This window comes from Bos taurus, chromosome 20 (genome assembly GCF_002263795.3).
Source record: "Bos taurus isolate L1 Dominette 01449 registration number 42190680 breed Hereford chromosome 20, ARS-UCD2.0, whole genome shotgun sequence".
In the NCBI taxonomy this organism is placed as follows: domain Eukaryota; kingdom Metazoa; phylum Chordata; class Mammalia; order Artiodactyla; family Bovidae; genus Bos; species Bos taurus.
Window position 1 is genome coordinate 56,940,381 of NC_037347.1, and position 26,789 is coordinate 56,967,169.

General features: G+C 42.6%; 1 protein-coding gene and 1 long non-coding RNA gene across 4 annotated transcripts in view; one reads left to right on the forward strand and one right to left on the reverse strand.

Moving 5' to 3' along the window:
• LOC112442963 (uncharacterized) overlaps positions 1 to 12,122 on the reverse strand; it is a 159,994-nt gene extending 147,872 nt beyond the window's left edge. For all 3 annotated transcript variants that reach the window (XR_003031189.2, XR_009491987.1, XR_009491988.1), the window contains exons 1-2: positions 11,854 to 12,122; positions 3,071 to 3,158 (exon numbers count right to left, since the gene is read on the reverse strand). This is a non-coding gene — a long non-coding RNA (uncharacterized lncRNA). The remainder of the gene's footprint in view (positions 1 to 3,070; positions 3,159 to 11,853) is intronic.
• Positions 12,123 to 12,836: 714 nt separating this feature from the next.
• MARCHF11 (membrane associated ring-CH-type finger 11) overlaps positions 12,837 to 26,789 on the forward strand; it is a 117,962-nt gene continuing 104,009 nt past the window's right edge. Inside the window, 2 exon segments of the mRNA NM_001205420.1 lie at positions 12,837 to 13,367; positions 14,554 to 14,709. Of these exon segments, the coding sequence (NP_001192349.1) occupies positions 12,837 to 13,367; positions 14,554 to 14,709 (687 nt within the window).

The following is a 26,789-nucleotide window of genomic DNA, read 5'->3' on the forward strand; positions in this document are numbered from 1 at the left end:
CTGGAGTCGGTTGCCACTTACTACTCCAGAGGATCTTCCCAACCCAGCATCTCTTATGTCTCCTGCATTGACAGGCGGGTTTTTCTTTTCATTTTTTTTTTTACCACTGGCGCCACCTGTGAAGCCCATCATGCAGGTACCACTAGACATCAGTATAGATGCCAACAGGAAGAGACATACATCTCTTGCATCTCTGGCAAGAAGTGACACTACTTTACTACTGCCATCAAGAGGAATAAAGATTTTCTCCTTGCCTGGCAACAGCTTAGCCAATCAGAGGCTATCTCAGCTCAGCCAATGAAAACCCACCATGTTTCAAAATCCCAGTTTCCTCCAATGCACTTTTCCTTTAAACAGCCCCGCCCAAATTCCCTTTTTCCTGTATAAAAAGCTTCCTCTCCTTTGCTCTACCAGTCTTGTAAGTGGTTGGCCATTGTTGCACCTTCTGAATGACGTTTCTTTGCTGCCCCTGGAGTAAAGGCTGGTGAGATAATTATCTGTTTGGTGAGATAACTGTCTGTTTTTTATTGCTTAAGGTCAGCGTTACAGCAGGAAATGCCGTTCTTACTCAACTCAGTGCCCCTCCACTGCTGTTATTTTCTCTCTGCCAGTAGTATCAAGAAACAATTTTAAGAGTATAGTTATGATACTTCATGCTATCAATCTCAAAAGGTCTGGCATATAACTTTCCTTGCTGCTGCTGCTGCTGCTAAGTCGCTTCAGTCGTGTCCGACTCTGTGCTACCCCAGAGACGGCAGCCCACGAGGCTCCCCCATCCCTGGGATTCTCCAGGCAAGAACACTGGAGTGGGTTGCCATTGCCTTCTCCAATGCATGAAAGTGAAAAGTGAAAGTGAAGTCGCTCAGTCGTGTCCAACTCTTAGCGACCTCATGGACTGCAGCCTACCAGGCTCCTCCGTCCATGGGTTTTTCAAGGCAATAGTACTGGAGTGGGTTGCCATTGCCTTTTCCACTTTCCTTGCTACTCAGGAGCAAAAATGTGAAAATGTAGATGACAGTCAAGTGTACCTCTGTTCAAAAAACAAGACAGCAGGAACAAGATGAAGTTACTTATGCTAAAGTCCAGCATCACCAAATGGAGGCTTAACTCAGTGTCACCAAGTTGAGACTTCATTACAGCTTCAGCTCTTCCAAAAATGAAAATTTAAACCAGGCAATCAGAAGTGATCTGATCAGTAATAGTTGGGTAATCTGCCTGATAGCCTCCTGCCATTCCCTATAGAAAAGTAATCTTGCAATAACCCTCCTCCCCCCTTTTAACCTGATATAACTTCCTTGTTCCTATTTCCTTCTGCTTATAAAAGTCTTTAATTTTGTACAGATCCTTCCTTTCTATATGCCAGATTGGATGTTAAATCAATTTTCACTCCAACTCTTAAAAATTTTAATATGCCTCAGTTTATCTTATAACTCTGTAGTCTCATGTCCATTGCAACATTATTCACAATAGCCCAAATATGGAAACCATTGAAGTGCCCATCAGTGGAAAAATGGATAAAGAAAATGTCATCTAAATATACAGTGGAATATTATTTAGCCTTAAGAAAAAGAAATCCTGCCATTTGCAAAAACATGGATGTACCTTGAGAGCATTTGTTAAATGAAAAAAGAAAGAGAAAGATGAATTATGTATGATCTTACTTATATATAGAATCTAAAAAAGGTGAACTTACAAAAACAGAGGTAGAAGAGTAACTTAAAAACAGAGTTGTATTTTTTTTTTTCAAACTGATGAATCTACATCAATGATCTTATCCACCTCTAGCAGCTGCAAGTTTCTTTTTGGGTCTGCAATAAATTAGATAACACAGGAGGCAAGTACCTGAGCTTTGAAGGGCATAGGCGTAGGAACCAGACTGCCAGGGTGTGAAGGCAACTTCTGTTTCTGTTTCTCACTAACTGCCTAAATGGTTACAGGTAGATTTCCTTGGCCTCCCTTTCCTCATCAATGTAACTCAGGTAATAGTACCTGCTTCACAGACTGTGCTGAGGATTAAACAAATGAACACGTGTGAAGTGCTTGGACCAATGCCTGACCTGGTAAATGATCAATCAGTTTTACTTATCACTGGTAAGTGCAAAAGAATTGTTCATGTAATTGGAAGCTCATTCATTTTTAACATAAATCTTCTTTAAACATGTTACAGAAGCCTCATTTTTCTCTTATTCCTCATATAAAACTTTTTTGAATAACCATTATGTATGAATACGTTTGTACGAAGCCCTGGGAACTATCTATAAACTTTATATGTATATGTATATAAATGATCTGGCCTCAAGCAACTTGTGATCTTCCAGTAGGGAGAGTAAGTGGGCATGGGTGGTACTGGCTCACGAGGGCACAGTGCGATTGGGGTGACACAGCACAGCCTGGCTTTGAGGGTGGAGGGAGGCACAGGGGGCTGCACAGAAGAGGATAAGGAAACTTTTTAATCTGGTTATTTCAAGTGGTGAACGTTTGTAATTCACTCTATTGAAAGGGAGTCTTAAGAACACGTCTCATCATGCCTTGCAGATTAATCAACATACATGGCCCAGGCTGTAAACTGTTCTTGGATAGTCACAACCTTCATTAATATTACCAGTGATTGCATGAGTCAATCCCCATGGACAAAGGAGCATGGCAGGCTATATCGAAAAGAGCTGGGCATGATTGAGCAACTGAGCACAGAAAGAGTAGAAAGACCTCTAGGGGGTTACTACATTGCCTATACAGCTGTGTGCTTTTATTTATTTTAAATTATTTTTTGATTACACTGGGTCTTTGTGGCTGCACACTGGCTTTCTCTAGTTGCAGAGAATGGGCTTCACATTGCACTGGCTTCTCTTGTTGGGGAGCACAGACTCTAGAGCACAGGCTCAAAAGTTGTGGCACAGGGCTTAGCTGCTCTGCAGCAGGTGGGACCTTCCCTGGCCAGGGATCGAACCTGTGTCCCCTGCATTGGCAGGCAGATTCTAATCCACTGTACCACCAGGGAAGTCCCAAGCTGTTTGCTTTGAAATAAACTCTTACTCCAGAGATTTAAAAATTAAATTAATTTAAAAATTACTGGGTCTGCTTCTTCATGAAGATGATTAGCTGTTGTTTCCTGAAAGTGCTCTTCTGCTGACGCTTCCAAGATTGTTATCTGTGATTTGCTGTGGACAGAGAAAGTAGGTAAGCATGTTTTTTAGGACTATATTCAAAATTAGATATAACAGATCTAGTAGTCTCACCTGACAGGAAAGTGGAAGCATTTATAAATGGGTTTTCATGTGGTTGTGTGTGGGGTGGATCGCACTGGTTTTTGGAGGCTGATTTGCTAATTTCCCCGTTCTTGTGATTCTGATTGCATTTGATGGAATAGTGACTTCCTGGTAATTAAATGATTTAAGGGACTTCCCTAGTGGCTCTGTTGGTAAAGAATCCACCTACAGTGAAGGAGACCTGGGTTTGATCCTTGGGTCAGGAAGATCCCCTGCAGAAGGAAATGGCAACCCACTCCAGTATTCTTGTCTGGGAAATCCCATGGACAAGGAGCCTGGTGGGCTACAGTCCATGGGGTCTCAAGAGTCAGACACGACTTAGTGACTAAACTACCAAATGATCTAAATTCTAGATATAGTGACATTTTTCCTAAAAGAAGATGTATTTCAGTATGTAGTAGGTCTACTTTTATCCTTCTCATCACCATCTTAATTTTTATGAACTTGAATCATATCCTCCCTTATCTTTCCTTGTTTCTATAGTCCTCACACTTGAGTCTAAGATTCACATCAGTTTCTCTAACCTCTTGAGTTAGCTGCTGATATGGAGCACATCTGGCACACTCCTGTCTAGCCTTCAAAGCCCAGCTCAAATGACCCACTCTGAGAAACTTTTTCTTAGGATGAATAATCTTTTGCATGCAGACTTGTTTATATCTGTACTTCCATAACACTTTTAATCCTCCTATATGACTTTTAATCTATGTAACATCTTTATACATACATGCCTATCTTCTTAGTTGGATTAGGGCTTTTTTGAGGTTGGGTCCATCTACCTCTCAAAATGCATTACCAAAAATTGTCACTTGCTGGTTATTGATTGCACAAAAAGATAGTGTTTTATGGTTTGCACACACTCTCTTTCTGATGATACCCATCACTTGTGAGATCCCCTACCCAGTCATCCACTTATCCCCTCACCACACAGACATGTGGGCGCACACACACACACACACACACACCCCCAGCATGCTGAACTCATGCTCATGATATCAAAAGTTATTTTTCTTTAACTGTATTGAGTTTCCACTTATTTAAAACTGCCTGCATTTAAGAACCCTTGCTTATAGCTGCAGTTTATCACTCTCAGTTGTGCGTTTCTGTATCATTTGGCTTGTAGTCTGGTGGTGTTGGCTTAGCTGTGGAGGGTCTAAGTTCCAGAGCTCAGCTGGACAGGAGGAAGGATCTCACAAGTACTGTAACTGTATGGGCTAGACGTCAAATTCCAGTGTGGGGGGAGTTGGCATCTGGTAGTGTCTGCCAAGCAGCCATTCCCCTGAGAGCAACATTGTTCTTCTTTTGGGGAGTTGCTGTTTACCCATAACCACCTAATTCTGTTGAAGGTGCTTCAGTGACTAGTCAAAAGCTCCTCGTCAAGACAGTCAGTCATGGTCCTTTCCTGAAAACCTTAGTGTCTGGAAAAGGGCTGGATTGAAGTTGAATTGGGGATGAAATTGGTGACCTGGTATAAACATGGAGCTGCCTGCCCTTCTTGTCAGAACATGTACTTTTCTAAGATACAGGGAAACAGACCAGTGATCCCATTCTAGGAAGAGGCCCTGTGGGAAAAGTAGAGACCCTAGGATTCCATGAGCAGAGAAACCAGGATTCAAGTCAGGAATGCTTCAGCAGGAAAGACTGAAGCCAAGCTGCGGCACAGCATCCTTGCATGTTTCCTGTTGTTGCATGTGGGATGCAGTTCCCAGACCACGTGTTGAACCTGGTCCCCTGCATGGGGAGAGTGGAATCTTACCCACTAGGCCACCAGGGAAGTCTCCCTATCAATAACTTTTAACAAGTAAATGGTCATTTTTTTGACCCAAAGTTTCTGTTAATATTTACTAATTTGTTGTTGTTTAGTCGCTAAGTTGTATCTGACTCTTTTGCAACCCCATGGACTATAGCCTGCCAGGCTCCTCTGCCCATGGGATTTCCCAGGCAAGAATACTGGAGTGGGTTGCCATTTCCTTCTCCAGGAGATCTTCCTGACCCAGGGATCAAATATGTGTCTTCTGCATCGAAGGTGGATTCTTTACAGCTGAGCCACCAGGGAAGCCCATTTACTTATTTAGTACACATTTATTGAACTCCTACTGTGGCTCAGCTGGTAAAGAATCCGCCTGCAATGCAAGAGACCTGGGTTCGATCCCCGGATTGGGAAGATTCCCCTAGAGAAGGGAAAGGCTACCCACTCCAGTATTCTGGTCTGGAGAATTCCAGACTGAGCAACTTTCACTTTCACTTTTAAGTGTCAGCGGTCATAGTATATGCAGATAAAAGATTCATTTAAATAGGCTCAAACTACAAGTAGGTTACAATCTAGCATAAGAAAAAATAGATGCAGATAAGTTGCATGCCTAGTCTCAAGGCAAGGTATAATATAATAGAGGTCATAAAAATCATATTTAATATGTGAGTTTGGTTGAAAAACAGATGATTTTCAGCAGAGGGGAATCAGAGCTGATTTTATTCAAAATCCTTGTAAAGCTTGGGTAGCTCTGTCAGGTCATGCTGATTCAGTTGCATTCCAGATGTCAGTCAGGTTTAGAATTTCCAATGTACACAGTGATGGAACATATTTATATGTCTTCAACCTGTCAGGTAAAAAGCCCTTCTGTATTTCCAAGTTAAAGGTAAGGAGACCAAGGAAGAAAATAATGCTTGGTTATTTTTGAAATTGTAAAAAATTCAATATGATCCTTTACAAATCAAAAATGCCTTTAAGGTGTTATTTTATTGTTTTGAAGTTCTCAAAGCTATGCTTTTTCAAAGCTAAGTTCTCTAGTCAAAGCTATGGTTTTTCTAGTAGTCATGTATGGATGTGAGAGTTGGACCATAAAAAAAGCTGAGTGCCGAAGAATTGGTGCTTTTGTACTGTGGTGTTGGAGAAGACTCTTGAGAGTCCCTTGGACTGCAAGGAGATCCACCAGTCCAAGGACTGATGCTGAAACTCCAATCCTTTGGCCACCTGATGGAAGAACTGACTGCTTAGAAAAGACCCTGATGCTGAGAAAGATTGAAGGCAGGAGGAGAAGGGGATGACAGAGAATGAGATGTTTGGATGGCATCATTGACTTGATGGACATGAGTTTGAGCAAGCTCTGGGAGTTGGTGATGGACAGGTAAACCTGGTGTGCTGCAGCCATGGGGTCGCAAAGAGTAGGACACGACTGAGTGACCAACCAAAGCACAGGAAGCTAATATAGCTTTGAGAGCTCTTTATACAGAGTTTAAATATCAGTGAGCTTTCAGAGAAGATGCCAACTTCTTGGAGAAATGCCAGGTCAAAGGAAGCTGGTGAAGATTAAGGCATCTAGTAAGGGTAGAGAGGGGACTGGCCGGTCAGCTTGGATATGGAAGCCTTTATGAGTGGAAGAGCCAGCAGGGACAGAGAACAGGGGAGAGATGCAAGAGACAAAGACAGAAGGATTGAAAGAAAGTATGGTAGGAAACCTACAGGTTGAATCAACACACACTGGAATGCAGTGTAGTATAAAATCAAAAGAGGAGCATGATGGATGGTCAATGAAATTGCTCAGACATGGATACCATCCATCCATATGCTTTCACTTTCCCTTAAGACCAATTGTGTGTGTTTTTAAATTTCTTATATCTTCATATTGGGTCAATCAAGAGTTTGACGTAATATGCCTAGTAGCAAATGACAAATTAGGCAGCAAATAAAAAATTTCTAAGGAAAATAATAATTTTAGGTAATTTGGCTAAGAAATGGGAAAAAATGGCATCACATTGAATGCACCAAAATTCTTTGACTGTGTCCTTCCTTGTCCTACAGATTTCATTCCCACCTGGAAACTGTGGTTTAGCCAGCTGCACAGTACCTTAAACAAGAAAGCTGATTAATAGTCACCTGCTCAACTGCCTGTGAGTGAAACTGCGAGTAAGTGAAAGTCGCTGTCTTGTCTCACTCTTTGTGACCCCATGGACTGTAGCCTACCAGGTTCCTCTGTCTGTGGAATTTTCCCAACAAGAATACTGGAGTGGGTTGCCATGACCTCCTCCAGGGGATATTCCCGACCAAACCTGGATCTCCTGCATTGCAGGCAGATTCTCTACTGTCTGAGCCACCACAGAAGCCCCAAATTATTCATATATTTGTTCTATAAGATTGACTGAACACTCCTCTGTCCAGGCACTGTTCTAGGCACTGAGGATAGAGCAGCAAACAAGGACAGTCTTCAACAGAGCAAGTGTTCCAGTGGGACAGTGACACAGAAGTCTGGAATTCAATAGTGGGAAACTATTCCAGTGATTGGAGAAGGCAATGGCAACCCACTCCAGTGTTCTTGCCTGGAGAATCCCAGGGACGGGGGAGCCTGGTGGGCTGCCGTCTATGGGGTCGCACAGGGTCGGACACGACTGAAGTGACTTAGCAGCAGCAGCAGCAGCATTCCAGTGATCCACATATTAGATAAGAAACAAAAAGCAAGCGAAATAAGTGCACATTATGTAAATATATACATAGCAGTAAGTCAACTTAGGAAAGTATAAAACTGGGCAAAGGTTAGAGTTAAAATGGGGGTGAAGGGTTCTATTTCAGTTCAGAAGGTTGAGGAAAGTCTTTCTGTTGAAGTGTCTCAGAGCACAGATCTGAGTGAGGGAGTGAGCCATTATAACTGGATGAAGAGTGAGAAGGGAGTCTACTTGGGGTGTAGCAAGGAGGCCAGCATGGCAGGAATGAATAATAAGGACCAGGAGAGGGTGGTGGAGAGGATATAGAGATAGATGTCTTTAGAGATGTAGCCAGGAGCTACACTAAGGATTTGTAGGGCATGCTAAGATTTTTGACATTTGCACCAAGAGTGATGGGAAGCCATTGGTGGGTACCGAGCAGGGCGATAACGTGATTGGACTTTCATTTGAATTGGATCATCCAGGCTGCTGTAGGCGACAGACTCAAGAATGAGAAGCAGGTGACAGGAGACTATTTTGATAAACCTGGCTTATCATGGTGGTTTGAACTGGGATGGTGGGAACAGAGGTGAAAAGCAGTGAACTTTGAAGTATAAAAAATGCACATGTGAGAGAATTTTTTGCCACACTGACTGTATGAGCTGAACAATTAAAGTCAAAGGATGACTCCAAGGATTTTGGCTTAAGTACCTGGATGAGTGAAGAATTGGTTTACTGGTTATGATGAAGATCAGGAGATGGGCAGGTTTGGGGTTGTTTGCTTTTGGACTGGGTTAGTTTGGAATACTCTTAGGTATCTATGTAGAGCAGTCATAGTGGCAATTTGACACAGAAGTTTGGAATTCAGTAAAGAGATTAGAATATGGGATATAAGTTGTCGACTTTTCTGTACATGGCATTGTGTGGTATGGTGCTGACTCTGCTTCGTTTCTAGCATACAATGAAGCTGTTCTCTGCCCCAAGGACTTGCAACCTACTGCTGCTGCTGCTGCTAAGTCGCTTCAGTCGTGTCCGACTCTATGCGACCCCATGGACGACAGCCCACCAGGCTCCCCTGTCCTTGGGGTTCTCCAGGCAAGAACACAGGAGTGGATTGCCATTTCCTTCTCCAACTTGCAACCTACAGATTGCACTTGACTCTCCTCTTTAAAATTACCCTCCCACTCACACAACATAACCTCGTTGCTCTATAATATACTGAGTTCTTAACTACTTTTCTCTCAGATATTTGAAGACAATTGAGAATTCTCTGTACTGTACTCAATGACCACAGAGATTAATAAATACACCCCAAAGATGCCAAGTCAACAATTTTGGAACATCTCTAAAAGTTAAACTTAATTGAAAGGCAACTTTTAAATATTTTTCATTGCAGTATACTTGATTTACAATGTTTCAGGTGTACAGCAAAGTGATTCAGATATATTATGTATTTATATACATATATAGAGGCATGTTCCTATATGTATATATGCATATACATACATATATATTCTTTTTCAGATTCTTTTCTACTATTACAAGATACTGAATATATTAATAGTTCCCTGTGATATAAAGTAAGTCTTTGTTGTTTACGCATTTATATACAGTCCTTTGCATCTGTTAACCCTGGATTCTTAATTTGTTCCTTCCCCGCCCCCCATCAACTTCCCCTGTGGTAACCATAAGTTTGTTTTCTATGTCTGTGAGCCTATATTCTGTTTTGTAAATAAGTTCATTTGTATCTTTTTTAGATTCCACATGTAAGTGGTGTCATGTATTTATCTCTGTCTGACTTCACTTAGCATGATAATCTCTAGGTCCATCTGAAAGGCAGTTTTAAAGAGCTCTTCAGGCTAACTCTATTGGAGGACAGATCAAGGTCATCACATCTAGTGTAGCTTCAAAGTCATTCCTGAAAAACAACTCTGACCTAGTGTAGCTTGAATTGTTTTCTACCTAATATCCCAAGGTGACTTCGGGGAACAGCTTCAAGATGTGGTCACAGGGAAGTTCAAGGAGAAAATCGTACAGATATCCATTAATATCACCAAAGAAATTTTTGGGACATACTTGCTTGGGGCTCTTCCATCTCTCTTCCATCCTTGGATTCAGCTCAAGAGACTCCTGGTGGCTAAAGAGTTTGCATGTTCATAATGAAAGACCTCTTTTGGTAAAGGTAAGTGTAACTCTGCACATATGGGTGGGTGGGGTGGGGAAAAACATAAGGATGGAGACTTTTCAAGCATTACCTGTACTACTTAGATCTTTCTCTTCCTTTGTATAGGTTGGATGTGCCTTTCTCTGTTTGCTCAGATTGGTAGAATTGCCTCTCTCTTCATCCATTTCTTAGTTGGTGGATGCACATCAGCCATTGGATGGCTGTTGGTGGCTGTGGGTGCCCTGTGGTTCTTTATGTGATGTCTGTGTCTCTCCGTCAGCTCTCCTACTTGGGTGCCAGCAGCTGAGAGTGGTTTATCCTTTCAGTACACTCCATTGTTTTTATATATTCATGGCAGAGGATGCAGCCAAGGTTACAAAGGTATTTTTTTACAAAGGTATTTTTTTCCTTGATCCATTGAAGACTCACCGAGTTAACTGAATATTACAAACAAGTTTCCCTTTGTTCAGGTCAGCTTTGGAGGTCGCTGCTGCTGCTACTGCTAAGTCACTTCAGTCATGTCTGACTCTGTGCGACCCCATAGACGGCAGCCCACCAGGCAGATGCTAGCAAATAATATTTTTGCATAGCTACTCATCATCATAATGAAAGTTATTTTTCTCTTACCAGAGTTATTTTTCAACAATCAAATGAAAGAACACATCTAGCATTGTGGCCAGTTTACTCTTTTATCCATGTTACTTTGCTGCCTGAGTCATTGCACATTGTTTATCCAGAACTCACAGCTTTTATATGCTGTTCTGCAAATAATGATGGACTGTGTCATATTTGGGAGAAATGTATTAGTTGTAAACTGAATTATTTAGGGGGTTAAAAAACAATTTAGACAACTTTTAATTGAAGAATTTAGGATTAAGGCTTATGATCATATTATGACTTGTGGCAGTGTACAGTTTTGTGCAATGTCATTTTGACAGGTGAAGACAGAAAATGAAAGCATTATCTACAACCATATTTCTTCAGTGTGATAAGTTCCTAGGGCATTCAAGGATTATTACTATTTTTTAAATGTGCTTGCCGCTTGCCATTCTGCTACCGAAAACAAGCTAGTCAGAGGAGGCTAAATGTTAGAGGACATCTCTGGGAACTCTCATTTGGAATCACTTGTGACAAAGCATTCTTGACTTCTTTTTTACTACTTCCTTCTCTGCTTTCCAACCAAACCAATTTCTGTTGAAAGAGCTGGACTATTTTTTTCAAACCAGATATACTTCTTACTGCCAAATGTATAGTGGAAAAATTAAATTAGGCTGGTAATTTATCTTAATCATTCAAGAACATCTAGCTATTAATGGAAGTCAGTGCCACCAAACATGCCATGTATTATTAATACAATATTGTTTTAGGAGGCAGGAAACAGAATTGGGGGAAAAATCATTCAGTGTTTGAGTCAGAAAATCTGTGGAGTCAGGGAGCTCAAAAGTTCTTTGTTAATAGTTCTGTGACCTTGAACAAGTAACTTTGCCTGTCTGATCCTGGCTCTACAGCTATGAAATGCAGCCAAAAACGACCGACTGGAGAGCAAGTCAGTTGTGTCAAAGACATCAAAGTGTTACACTAGTGAAAAGAACCGATGCTCTGAATAGACACATTGCAGTATATAAATCTATGGCTTTGTGATTTTACACTGTACAAATTTGGAAGCTTCGGCATGTGCACCGGTTCCCCCCCCACCCCCACCCCAGTCTAGTTCCCTGCAGGTGAGGTAGTTTATTTTCAGAAAAGAACTGAGTTTGTTGCCCTGCAGGAAGAGGAGGTTTTTCGGAGGGGAGTTCCACAGAAACTGGCTGGCTTCGGGGTGCATAAAATCGAAATCCACTGCTGCAGCAACTTCTGCAAGAGAGGTGTCATTTGAGTCCTTTCTGTGGCAAGGGTGAAAGAGACCACCCGCCACAGAAACGTGGTATCAGGGTTCACTAGGAGGAACCACTGTAGGACATGATATTTACAATGTCACCAGAATATTTTCAAATAAACCAGGATACTCACTGCAGGAGGGAGAGGGCGAGGGGGGCAGAGAAGGAAGATGCAGGTTTCAGTGACTTCTGTTTTGGAGGCTCCGGAGGGTCAGTGAGTGTGCCCTTCCCTTGAGGGAGAGGGCTCAGGGGGCTGGAAGCGATCTAGGGGGAGCATCCGTTAGTCCCCAGGGCCCCGCGCGCCCTTTCTTCGTCCCCTGCTTAGGGGGCAGCTGGGGCGCGCTAAGGGCAGCAGTGTCGCGAGCCCCCCGCCCCCCCTCCATTCCCACGCCGGTCTTGGGTTCGATCGCCCCTGCCCCGTCCCGCGGGCATCCCCCTGGCCGTCCGGTAACGGTTTCTGGACCTGGTGGCCCCCGACCCTCCCCCCCAACCCCGCCTCCCGCCACCCACCGGAGCCGCAGTGCTGCGCGGTTCCGAGAGGGGTAATCCGCCCCGGAACAGACGTGAGCGGCCCCGGGGCGGGGTCGCGGGAGGCGGCCCAGGGATTCCCCCACCCGCCTCCCCCCAATTCCAGCCGGCCCGCCGTCTCCGCACCTCACCGGGGGTTTGCGCTCGCCCCCCACCCCGGCCCCTTCCCCATCCCCCGGAACGACCCCCGGCTCCTCCCCACATACCGCCCGGCGCCGGCTCCCGCCGAATACCTCCTCCTGGGCCCATCCCCTCCGCGGCGCGGCTCCTCCCCCTCCCCTGGTTCCCGGGTCCCCCGCCCTCGCTCCCCCCCGACACCCCCCCGGGCCGCGCCGCTCTCTCGCGCTGCCGAATCGGGCACCGCCTCCATCAGAGCCGAGCCCGCGGCTCCGCGGAGCAGCAGCCTCCGCCGCCGCCGGACCCTCCGCGTCCCCTCCCCGTCCCGCCCCTCAGTCCCAGGCGCCCGGGCCCCCGTCACCACCCTCCGCCCGCCCCCTCTTCCTTCCCTTCCTGCTCCGTTCTCCCTTAGCCCGCAGCCCGAGCCGGGCCCGCTCGCCGGGCTGGCAGGAGGGCGGCGGCGGCACCACCATGAGCTTTGAGGGCGGCCACAGCGGCGGCCGGCGCCGTGAGGCGGAGAGCGGGGACTCCGAGCCACCCCCGTCGCCTCCCCCGCCGCCTCCCCCGCCGCCGCCGCCAGGAGAGCCGGCTTCGGGCCCCGCGCCCCCTCGCTACCTGCCAGCGCCGCCCGCGTCCCCTGAGCGCCGCGCGGGGCCCGACGAGCCGCCCGCGGAGGTGGTTCCGCGGCACCGGGGCGCCGAGGAGCTGCCGCCGCCGCCGGCAGGGCAGGAGGTGGCGGCGGCCGGCGACTCTGGCGAAGGTCCGAGGCACCTTCCGGAGGCAACGGTCCCCGAGGCGGCGGCAGGGAAGGGCGGCCCCGGGGAGCCCGAGGCCGGCGCGGGTGGGGAGGGCGAGCGGCGGGGCGCAGGCGACCAGCCCGAGACGCGCTCGGTGTGTAGCAGCCGCAGCAGCAGCAGCGGCGGCGGCGGCGACCATCGCGCCGGGCACCAGCATCAGCACCACCAGCCCATCTGCAAGATCTGCTTCCAGGGCGCCGAGCAGGTGAGGCCCGGGGGGACGCTGGGGCAGAGGGAGGTGGGCTCGGGAAGGGCTGGGCTGGCTCCCGGTCCGGATGGCCGGCTTTCAGCACCACGGACAGCGTCCGCTTCTGGATTCCGGGGCTGAGCGGTTGCGTGGCGGCTACCTAATGTCCCTTTCCTGCAAAGGCAAATAACCTTGTCCCGCTGGCGAATAGTGCTTGATTTGGTCTACACTTTTTTTTTTTTTTTCTACTTGGTTTTGCAGTTACACACTCCTCAGGTGTTTTAGTGGTAATGCTATAAGTATCTCTTTTGTGAATTACTAAATGGATTTGGTTTATACATAGAAACCAACCTATATTCCTTTATCTACAAGTGTGTCGTGAGGCAGATAGCCTTAGAGCACAAACAGGGAGTGAGTCATTTCAAAACCAAAAAGGGCAGAGTCTTTCCTTATTGCAAATTTTGGTGACTCAGTCTCACTGATGTGAAAGGCATGTTAGAGTTTTTAATAGGACAAATAAAAATGGACTTTGATCTTCTGAAAGAAAGCCTATTTAGCTAACAATGTACTTGATTAGAAACACAATTCTAAAATTATTAACTCCGTTAGAAGTGCATGCAAACTTATAAGCAAGTAATCGCTGGGGAAACAGGATATACGTCTCTCTTATGAAATGTGTGGTCTCAGAAAACATTAGGTTTAGTATTTTTATAAGTAAGGAAATTGCATAAGAACATGTAGGCTTTCAGGAATATAGTGCCCTAAGTCAATATTTATGATGCTACATTTAGAAAAAAAAAAGCATAATGCTATTGCAAGCTGCTTTCTGGGATGGCATGCATTTCTTCTTTAGCAATGATTAAGAATAACTGCAGAGGAAATGCATCTGACCATCCACTTAAAAGTTATTAAAGAGATTTAATAGTACAGCTTTCCCCCAAGGGTATTGAGAGCTATATCTTGCAGACATTTTGTATGTTGGTAGAACATTTATGTCATGACTCTAAGTAATATCTTTGAAATAGTTTTAAGACTTTAGTTTCATTCCCACCAGAGATATAAAAATTTAATTTCATTTTCTAAGATAGTGTTTGATGCTTGTATCCTTCTGAGTAAATGGCTTTGCAAGAAAAGAAAGCAAGTGTTGGGTTTTTAAAACAGAAACACAAACATAAAGATTCATGCTGAGTTGTTTTCTTTTCAGGGGGAGCTGTTGAACCCCTGCCGATGTGATGGGTCCGTTCGGTATACACATCAGCTGTGCTTGCTAAAATGGATCAGTGAGAGGGGTTCCTGGACCTGCGAACTCTGCTGTTACAGATACCATGTCACAGCCATTAAAATGAAGCAACCCTGCCAGGTAAACTGTTGTGACATTTCCTTCCCTCGAAGTCATTTTGCTACTAAGCATGAGGATATCTGCATATGCTACTTAACATATTCTATGCAAATCACACTAAAACCAAGATTTAGAATTTGTAGAGATGTTCTTTGAGAAGTCTGTGACATTTTTATCTGAGAAACTCCAAAGCCATTTTTATTCAAATGGCTTACTTTATTAATTGGTTGTTTATGGATGAAATTATACTCATCCTAGTTTATAAATGGGCAAGTTGGTAAAAAAATACTCCAGTTAATTCAATTTTATTAATTAGAAATGTTACACAAATTATTTTAGTAGTATTTTGTAAATTTAAGCATTGAAACTCTAAATGGGCTCCATTTACAGGAGATAGATGCAAGTAAAGCAAAACTTTACTAATCTGGAAACTTTGGTGGAACCCATTATTTCTAATCTGAGCCATTTTTTCACTTAACCAGCCTTGTTTTTTCATGAGTATTTTTCCACAGTTTTATTTTGGCTACTTTCATTCATTGCTCTGTTCAACTACACAGTGGATGCAGAAGTATTCCCAATATTTGCTCTCAATAATATTACTGAAATTTTAGATATTCTTAGAACTTTTAGTGTATAATCACATGATCACATAATGCTCATAACCAGACAAAAATTCCTGGAGAGATAAGCTTTTTTTTTTTTTTTATGGTAGAACAGATTCAGGTTCTTGGAATAGACTTGTGAGATGTAAAATAATACTAAGAAAGACATCTTAGACTAAAGCAGAATAGTGTGTAATTGATAAGATCTTATAGTGACATGGGATTGAAGTTTAGCCGATATAAAAGAGTAGGTTCAAAACATAAAAATGAAGGACATAATGGAAGGAAAAGGAAGAGGAACTGAAAGTTAAGAGGGTGAGAAAGTAATAAAGTCCCATGTTCCCTGTTTCACTTTAAATTACCAAATTTAGTTTGCATTGAGCAATATAAAATAGATGGAATTGTTAGTGATGGCAGTAGGAATATGGAAGCTGAATTCAGTTCAGTTCAGTTGCTCAGTCGTGTCTGACTCTTTGCATCCCCATGAATTGCAGCATGCCAGGCCTCCCTGTCCAGCACCAACTCCCAGAGTTTACCCAAACTCACGTGCATCGAGTCGGTGATGCCATCCAGCCATCTCATCCTCTGTCATCCCCTTCCCCTCCTGCCCCCAATCCCTCCCAGCATCAGGGTCTTTTCCAATGAGTCAACTCTTCACATGAGGTGGCCAAAGTATTGGAGTTTCAGCTTCAGCATCAGTCCTTCCAATGAACACCCAGGACTGATCTCCTTTAGAATGGACTGGTTGGATCTCCTTGCAGTCCAAGGGACTCTCAAGTGTCTTCTCCAACACCACACTTCAGAAGCATCAATTCTTTGGCACTCAGCTTTCTTCACAGTCCAACTCTCACATCCATACATGACCACTGGAAAAACCATAGCCTTGACTAGATGGACCTTTCTTGGCAAAGTAATGTCTCTGCTTCTGAATATGCTATCTAGGTTGGTCATAACTTTCCTTCCAAGGAGTAAGTGTCTTTTAATTTGCATTTCTGTTACTCACCATTTAAGGCATGATTAGCTGGCATGAAATAAAACTATGAATTTTCTCAAGCTGACCTAAGGCTGGTAAATAATTTGGAAAGAAGATGAATAACTAATGTGAATGAATGACGACGATGGTAAAGATAGGCACAAACCTGACATATTTTCTCAGAACCACTAACTGATTGACCTACTTGGGTATCAATTTATAGATCTGTCATAATTGTCTTGAAAAGCAGAGGGAACCATGCCCAAATAACAGGATATGAGTAGTATAATTGAATCTATAATAATTTTATGAATAGAATGTGTGGAGATGAGGAATGGAGAGCTTTGAGGCTCCAGTGAAAAGTCCCATGAGAAGTGCAATGGTCAGATGTTCCAGAGCTGATATAGATTGCTAAGTATTTAAAAAACTTCAACTTATGCCACTATATATTAATTCGCTTGGTGTGGTTAATTCTAAAGTAAATATAAATAGGTACTTGATGTAATTTTAAAATAGAGAAGAGACAGAGAGTTGGGGCAAAATGATATTTACTAATTCTAAACCTATAGCAGTATAGATTATTACTGTGTTTTGCTTCATTTAAAAAATCAGTAGTTTTGCTTCATTTTAAAAATCGATGGTTATTTTAACAAAAACAAGTCCCCAAAGTGTGTATGTAATATGACTGAAAAATCAAGGGGAACAAAAAACAACCAAAAACCAAAAGCTAACCTGGTATTACTAATTAATACATTTAGGATTAATTTTATTATATGTGCAAATATTGTCATAATCTGATGAAAGTGAAAGTGGAGAGGAAAAAGTTGGCTTAAAGCTCAACATTCAGAAAACGAAGATCATGGCATCCGGTCCCACCACTTCATGGGAAATAGATGGGGAAACAGTGGAAACAGTGTCAGACTTTATTTTTCTGGGTTCCAAAATCACTACAGATGGTGACTGCAGCCATGAAATTAAAAGACGCTTACTCCTTGGAAGGAAAGTTATGACCAACCTAGATAGCATATTCAGAAGCAGAGACATTACTTTGCCAACAAAGGTCTGGCTAGTCAAGGCTATGGTTTTTCCTGTGGTCATGTATGGATGTGAGAGTTGGACTGTGAAGAAGGCTGAGCACTGAAGAATTGATGCTTCTGAAGTGTGGTGTTGGAGAAGACTCTTGAGAGTCCCTTGGACTGCAAGGAGATCCAACCAGTCCATTCTGAAGGAGATCAGCCCTGGGATTTCTTTGGAAGGAATGATGCTAAAGCTGAAACTCCAATACTTTGGCCACCTCATGTGAAGAGTTGACTCATTGGAAAAGACTCTGATGCTGGGAGGGATTGGGGGCAGGAGGAGAAGGGGATGACAGAGGATGAGATGGCTGGATGGCATCACTGACTTGATGGATGTGAGTCTGAGTGACCTCTGGGAGTTGGTGCTGGACAGGGAGGCCTGGCGTGCTGCGATTCATGGGGTCGCAAAGAGTCAGACATGGCTGAGCGACTGATCTGATCTGAACTGATCTGGTGGCCTGACCTGTTTGTTCCAGTGAACTACAAAATAATATTTAGAAACAAAATTGGTACGAGTATGATGATGATAGTTCAGATCATGCCTGAAAACACAACTTTCCAGGACTGGAGTATATGCTTATAAAGCTCAGTACTCTTAATGAACAGAACTCAGTTATAAGGTTCCCATAGCATAGATTGCCATACTTAGGAGCAGATTATCCTCAGATAAAATTTGAATGATTGACTGACATATCTGTTATTGATGACCCACACACTGAGAATTTACTCTGAGTTTTGGTTTCCTCTGGTGTGAAGCTAATCAAATTTAGCATTTGTCGCACTCATATTTTTATGACATGGCAGAGATCCATCTCCTCATGGTATAGGATCAAACAGGAACCATATCATGTCCTTCCCTTGCATTTTCTGAACCCCTTCATTTTAAATAGTAAGCCCTCCCATAGCTGTGAGTGCGTAGTTACTTGGATGTAGAAGGGAAAAACATTAAGTAGTACTAGTAAGAGAAAGCATTTACTGAACACTTACTTTGTGTCAGGCACTGTTCTAAGTGCTTTACATATACTATTACTGATGTTTAATCTTCAAAATAAACTTATGAGTTAGATAATATTATCTCTATTTTATATAAAAGGAAACTGAGGTACAGCATAGTTGAGTACCTTTTACTACACTCATATATAGTAAAAGACAAAGCCAAGATTCAAACAGTCTGAGGCTCTGAGGTCCATGGCCTTAGCCACTGTGCCCTGGTTGGAAAGTGTTCTCAACTTCATCATAGCCATCCTGATGTTTCTGGGTTCATCACGACTTATCCTGTGTTATGCTCAGTCAAGCAGGCACTGGTTTCAGCCTGAGTCTTGATGATGGTCTAGAAAGGCTTCATCTATTGCTGTTTAACAAACTACCTCACACACTTAGTGGTTTAAACAACATCCATCATTTATTATCTCTTAAGAGTCTGTGGGTTGACTGAGATCAGTTGGGAGGTTCCTCTTGATATATGGCATCATTCTGGAGCCGTGAGGTTTGACTGGATGGGAACATCCAAGAGGGGTATCTTTATTTGACTTGATTGACTCAATGGACATGAGTTTGAGTAAACTCCGGGAGTTGGTGATGGACAAGGAGGCCTGGCATGCTGCAGTCCGTGGGGTCACAAAGAGTCGGACAGGACTGCGTGACTGAACCGAACTGAATTGACTTGTGCTGGTTGTTGGTTGGAAGCTCAGTTGGGGGTGTCAGCTGGTGCTTCACTCCTTTCTGTGTGTCATTTGGGTGTGATGATTGGATTCCAGGAGCATAAAAGTTACAGGTCTGTTATGACCCAGCTTTGGAAGTGACATCGTTTTATGTCTGCTGCATTCCCTTGATTGAAGCAAATCAGAGGACCAACCAGATTCAAGAGAAGGAAAAATAGACTTCATCTCTGGAGCCTGCCCTTCTTTAAAAAGAGTGGACATCTTTAATTCCCTGTGTGAGATAGCTTCTAAAATGGTGCCATCTACCTACACTGGTGTTTGCATTTGGTCCTCATCAGGTCCAGATCGGTCAACGTGTACCACCATAACTCCCCTTTCAGGGATGAGAAATAAAGAAAGTTTAAAAATGGATGGGAGTTGGATTCTATCGGCAGTGCTCGATGTATCCACTAAAGCACTTTCAGAAGTGACTGTTGCCATGATGCTCCTCTTGGTGCCCAGAGAGATGTGGGGACAGAGAAGGAAAGGAGCAGCTAACCAGGAAGCACATGTGTATGCAGGAAACATGTTGCAGTGAGTCTAAAACCTTAGTTCTACTTGTTTTTCTCATTGAGATTAGAATTCTTTGAGAATTTGGGTGTAAACCTCCCCATTTTGTGAGCTTTTAGTGATGCTCATCAACATGACCCAACAGAAATCTGATGTAGCCTGTAGAATATATTTAAATCTTAATTACTGTATCATTAGCAGTAGGAGCTAATTAAGACATTAGAAGTAATTAACATGCATTTACGTTCCTACTACCTCCTTGCAGAATCTCTTTTATTGATTACCATATTCAAGATGATGCATTAATGATAATTTTAAGAGTAAAAGCTAATTCTGTTTTGAATCTCGTACTGTGGTATAAAATTAGTGCAATCTAAGAACATATAAGATCAAATTTATTTTGAGATGTTGGTGATATTTTAAATTAATTAAGCAAGTATATTTAGCTTTATGAATGCTTTCAGTACTTTTTCAAGAACTAGAGATGTTTGAAGAGAGAACATTTACTAGATGCAGAGTTGTATGGCAAACTTGAGACATGCTATAAAACATGGACTATAATGCCTAAAGATAGAAAAATAAAATGTTAATGGAAGGCAGTAGCTATGTTACCTTGGCTGAGTTGGTTAACTATTTGTGCCTCAGTTAACTCATCTTTAAAAGATAATAATGGCACCTATTTTATACATTTTTTGAGGATTAAATATGTATATGCCTGTAAAATGCTTAGAATAGTGCCAGCAAGTAATAGGTGCCATTTTAATGTCGACTCTGATGACATTTACTTGTTCAGTCGGCTAAGAGATGGGGACCTTCGCTTGCTCCCACCAACAGTTCCTGTTGTTTCCTTCAGTCTCTTGTCACCAAAATAAAGTTATTGACTCTTCTTTCCATATCATTCTTTATGCCTGCATGTTTACTCTCTGCTTTTTCTAGCAGAGCCCACCTAGGTTTCTGACCAGATTGGTTATTATAAATAAAGAAGGAATCATAAATAAAAAAAATCAGATGTAGTGAGATATAAAATGATCTCAGCCCGTGGGTGCATATTTACTCTCCAGCTGTCCCTCCCCATGAGTCTTTATTGGAGTCTGCTTGTAATTGGAGAGATGCTTTTCGTGGTCAAGCACAGGGCAGTACCCTCCAGTGTCACTGAGTGGCATTGCGTGTTTATGCTCTGGAAAGGGCCTTGAGTTTGGGGTGTGTGTGATAAGCAGGAGGTCGAAGAAGCTCCAGAGATCCTGGGGTGGGGGCAGTCACAGAGGGCACAGGCAGGTGGTCCGGCATCAGTCACCATGAATCTGGTATCCATCAGCTTTCCTTCCTCCTCTGTTACTCGGGGCACCAACGTCTGGCAGAGGGCTTGCGCGGTAGGTCGGAGACTGCCACGTGGGCCGCCTGCCTTTACAGATAACAGGGCCCCAGCCATCTTTACCAGCCAATAACATTTTTGTTATTCTGCCCCTGCTGCTTCTCCCTGAAGCTCTTATAATGGGCTGTCAGCGACAAGTCTTCTTCCAGCAGTGAGACTGATTGGAGCGACTCCTTGGACTGAGAGTATTTTTCATTTTTATCCATGTTCTTTTCCTGATGGGATTCATTGTGATAGTTTTGAATTAGAGATGAAGTTGACACGAGGCAGCTTCACGTTGGCTACTGTTCTAAGGTACAGCTTCTGGACTACGTGCAAAGCGTTTATAGACCTTTCATGAACTTCTTGAGGGCCCCGTGATCATTATTTTGCTAAATAGGGCTCTGTCGTGAAAGGGGTATTTCCTCCTTCAGAGGTGATTTAAGTTGTTCTCATGGTGTAGCTGATGCAGTAGGAGAAGCTGACAAACTATCATTGAAAATTGACTGTGATTTTGGAAATGTATTAGGAAAACATCGGAGCATGAACTTCGGCGTTGCTGTCTGTTGAAATACTCAAGGCATTTGCATTTAATGGATGAAGAATGTCTGCATACATTCAACATGGCTGAAGTCGTGAAGACACCACTTTTACTGTTTCTCTGTTGCTCTTGTTAGCATCTCTGTAGGTTTCACAGCAAATGACACGTCGAGGGGAAGCTTTTCATTACCATGCCTGAATATCTGAGAAACAGTGCTGAAATGTTAAAATTTAAATACATGTACTGATGTATGTAATAGGTAATTAAAAATATCAAAATACACAAAGAACACATCATGAGGCATCTCCCTGGCCTTTGAAGTGATTTTTGTTTCATTTGCTTACTAATTCTCAAAGCACTTAGATCTGCATTTTACTGCAGTTAAACACTGAACAGTTATATCTGCACTAGAACAGATTAATAATCCTCTAGTGAATAAAACATGTAAATTATACTGCATCTACTACTACAGCCATCTTAGTTACTGTATGGGCTGTGTGTACAATAATTTTACAATCTGTTTCAAAGCCAGATGGTTCCAAGACGGTAGTAAAAAAAAAGATGGAGACCCTTCAGGGTATCGTGGACTGGTGCTTGCTTTTATCCTTTATGGAGAGAGGACCAGGGATGATGTGGTCCTGATGGATGACACTCTCCAGAACTTTCTTTCCCACACGTGTCTGCTTTTCTACATTCATTCTAGCTTTTTTCAAGTATATCTTCCTTTTGACACCTTTCTCTTCTTTGGTCTCTTGGCCTCTCCACTCAGCTGCTTGTAGAAGAAGAATCTGTCCCTAAAAATCTGTGGGACAGATTTTATAAAAAAAAAATGAGGTAACACAGATGAGTGTAGCTTGGCAGTCACTTTCTTGGTCACTTTGTGGGCATTCGGTGAATATTTGTAGTAGGCATGAGTGAATGAACACTTGAGCAAGTGTTTTAGAAAAATAGAGAAGATCATGGGGGTCATGTTCATATTTCTGTGGTGAGAATGTGATTTAAGGAAATTAAGTTGCATTTACTGCTTACCCATTAGCCACCTACAGTCAATTTTCAACTCCTTCTTAAATTGACCTCATACTCCTATTCTGAATCTGTGTGGGAAAATATGTTTGGTTCTTCAGACCACAGGAAATAAAAAATCTTAAAAGTAGGGTCTATTTTTAAAAACCTAGAATAAAAAAAAAAAAAGGTTTCCAGTGAGACAGATCTGCTCTTTTCAAAAACTAAAATGTCATGAAAAAGACTCTGTGAATGTGAAATTACCCATGTGTGACACACTTGGTTTCTTGAGGTTGTCACTGGTTGAAGGATTTCATCTAGCATTTTGTTCAGAGAAATTGAATAATTTGTTGGAAATTTTACTGTATGATCGCGGGTATAAACGAACTGCTAAGAATGTCTGCTGGGTAGTTTTCTTGGTGTGAAATCTGCCACCTGGCTGAAAACTAGGTGATGGATTTTTTTTTTTTTTTTAATGAGCAGTTGTACAGTTGTAACATAACTTCAAAAATGATTTTCCACTGCTGAGTACAATGCCCCAACACAGGGCGATGCGGCAAGGGAACAGACCATGTCTCCCTTACTCATTTCCTGCTTTGTCTTGGCGTGTGGCTTTGCCGTGATGTGATGATGTTTGCTGAAGGGACTGGAACAAAGGAAACGCAGCTTCCTTCTATTTTTGGACATTCTAAGAGTAGGATGGGATGACTCTGAGGGTGAAGCTACAGTGCTTCCAACCCTTCAGAGCAGCGGGGAATGGACAAGATAATCACCTACAATTACAAGTAAATGGATAGCGGACACTGAGGACACGGCCTGGAAAAACTGCACCCTGGCTTGTACTTTCTGTATCCTTGGATATTTAACAGCGTCTTCCCTGTGCCCATAACTTATAATTCAACAACTGTTCTTATGATTTAGCCAAATGAAGTCCCACATAAGTAGAGGTGGTCTGGAAGCAGTCCTGTGGGAAGACGTGACAAAAACGTTGCTGTGTAAAGTCAATGAGAACTTATTGGGGAGATATTTCCTATTCAGTCCCTCCTTTTAGGTATCTATGCTCTGAAAGCGACTGTCTAAAACCCTGTTTTCCCCCCCGTTTTCATCTCTTCAACAAAGTTGATTTTGAATAATGACACCTGGGCAATGCATGTGTCCTTTACATGGTAACAGGGTTCCGTTGCCCTGATACGTTTTTCAGCTTTCTTTCTCATTTTGGTATGCTAATTATGTGCAAGTGGCCAAGGCTTAATCTAGGCACAGGGGCCCTCCTGGTATGAATGGAGCATCCAGCTCTTATTTCAGGAACCCTCTGGGCACTCCTTTGTTATATATGGACCTGCAGTTGTGCCCTGACACTTACATGTCATAACTCCAGGGTACAAAATAGTTCAGATAAACAAGGAACTATTTCAAGAAATGTATACAGGCTTGCCTTGGTTTGTTCAGCCTGTTTTAAAAAAAAGTCTTTAAGAAGGGTAATATCTCTCACAAATATTAGTGGATTTTATTTATATTCCTGTGACAGAATATTCCAGAAGCCACAGGAAATACTTCTCTTTTCTTCCCACACCAGTGTTAACTTCTTTTCTGTGTTACATTTGCAGATTTTAATGTAAGTATGTATGTAAGTGTCCTCACTATCAGTTTTTAAAAGAAAATAAAATCAAGGGCTTCCCAGGCAGTACTAATGGTAAAGAATCCACCTGCCAATGCAAGAGATGCAAGAGACTCAAGTTCAGTCCATGGGTTGGGAAGATCCCCTGGAGTAGGAAGTGGCAACCCACTCCAGTTTTCTTGCTGGAGAATTCCATGAACAGAGGAGCCTGGAGGGCTACAGTCCATGGGGCTGCAAAGAGTCAGACATGACTGAGCAACTGAGCACAAAGAAATTAAAAACTTTACCAAATTTTGGTAAAATTAGTTGTAATCTTAAGAGTAGAGTAATAATAAAGAGCACAGGATTGTCCAGGCATATACTGAGCATTCTGTAAATATTTCTCTTATCCTCCTTCCATCTTTTTCTTCCTTTTCATGACAACATCTTATCCTTCTCTTTGTACTGAAGATAACTAGATGGGAGGTTTCCAGGGCAGCCTCCAGTTCTTCAGAGAGAAAAGACCCAGTGAACAGGGTGACAGCCCTTGTCCACGATGTGTTCTCTAGAGTCAACAGGCATGCCTTAGGGCAAACCTGGAAGTGGAAAGAAAATCTTGAATGTAGAATCCCTTTCAGTCCCCTCTCAAACTGTCTTCCTTTTACCTTTCATACTACAAAAGCTTCTATGAAAGACATTTTCAGAGCTAGACAAGGCTTTTCAATAGTTTGAGAAATAGTAGAAAGAAGAAAAATGCTAAGTCAACAAAATTAGAACTAATTGTACCAAAATTTGTCAGGTAGCTTTGAGTGACACGTGGTCCCTAGATTTGGGGGAAAAGACCTCCTTGAGCAGTTTGGTGAAGCATAAGGATGGGTGAGGAATGTCCTTACCTCCTGTCTGCCTCTTCTGTCTGACCTACACCTTACTAAGACTGAAGTAGTATACGTTGCATAGAAGGAAATCTGAGATAGAAATGTGTTACTTTCATTTTGGGCATAATTAAGCTCCACTATAGTAGACTTTAGGGGGAAATTCTCAAGCATTCCTTGAAATGCTTTTGGGGAAACTTTCAACTCCTAGTGATGGTGAATGCACAGTGATTATTGATATAACAGGGCATAGAGTTGGATAAATATCTGTTTATTTTTCATTTAGAAGATGATCTTACTCATGTCTAGGGTTAGCCTCAAAATATTTCATCTTTTTTTCTACTATGAATTAATTGATGATTTTTATTGACTATTTTTTCACTCATTAGTATATTAACCACTCCCACGTTGCAGGCACTGTTCTTGGTTCTAGAGCTATGGAATTTGTTGAAACAGGCCTCTGCTTCTAAATTTAAATTCTTGATGATGAAGGACAAACAATAAACAATAAGTAAGCAAACTAGGTAATTTTAGATTAAGTTAATAATTTCAGTAGGAAAAATCTGGATGATTAAAAAAATGATTAAAAAATGATTTAAAAAATGCAGTGAACCATGTGATACTGGGTTAGAGTTGGAAACAGTGTAAACTCATGTTTTGCTTAATATAGGTACAAATGGTTACATATGGAAATATTTATAGATATGTGCTTGTGCATGGGTTAGTATACACAAACCCATTTCTTCTCTCTGTCTCCTGAGAAGGCCTAATAGTAAAACCCCGGTTACAGTTTATCTAGCACCAGATCTTGGTGTCCAATATCATCCTCCAATAAAAGGAACCAGTCTTATACAAGATGTTATTCTATGAGGCTGGAATATGTTGTTCCAGAAAAGAAAATGCTCAAAAAAACACAATGATGGGACTCAGCAAAAGGACACAAGAGCCAACCTGGAAGAGCCAACCCCAGTGGCTAAATTTGGAACAATTTGAGCAATAAAGTAAATAATGTAGTATTGGATTATAGTGTAAACTGTAATATGAACTTCCATGTATGCATTTATTATAAATAAATGACTGCATGAATAAGCAAATGGAGGAAAAGAGACAAATCTCCCACAGATGAATTCTAAATTATATATTTATATACTGTCCTCTCCAGGAGGTGGAGCCCGGCTCCCCTTGGCCCTTTGTACTTAGTGGCTTTTTTCGAAGAGTAGACTGGTTCCAGGACAGAATGAGGGGAGAGGAATTAACTTAACAGTAGAGAAGTCTGGCAAATGCTGCCTAAGCCTTGTGGCCAAGTTTAACATTATCAGTGATAAGCCATGTTGCTAATATGTGCCCTTGATATGATGTGATGAGACTACCTTCCTTACCTTTGTAGTCTTCCTTCTAAAATCCATAACCCTCATTGAACCATGAGAAAAACAGCAGACCAAACCAAACTGGGGCACAGCCTACAAAATACCTGGCCAGTGCTCTTCAACACTGTGAAGAAAAAACAAGAAAAGTCCAAGAAGCTGTCACAAGCCGAGAAAGCTAAGGCTATGTGGCGTGCATGCCCCTCTGTCCATGGGGTTCTCCAGGCAAGAATACTGGAGTGGATTGCCATGCCCTCCTCTAGGGGACCTTCCCAACCCAGGAATCAAACCCAGGTCTCTCGTATTGCAGGCGGATTCTTTACCATCTGAGCTACCAGGGAAGCCGCCAGGAGATGCAGTAACAAAATGTAATGTGTCCAGGATGGAATTCTGGAAATAGAAAAAGGACATTAGAGAAGAACTAGTGAAATCCTAGTGAAGTGTGCTGGTGGTGTAGTTTCTAAGTCGTGTCTGACTCTTGCAACCCATGGACTATAGCCTGCCAGGCTCCTC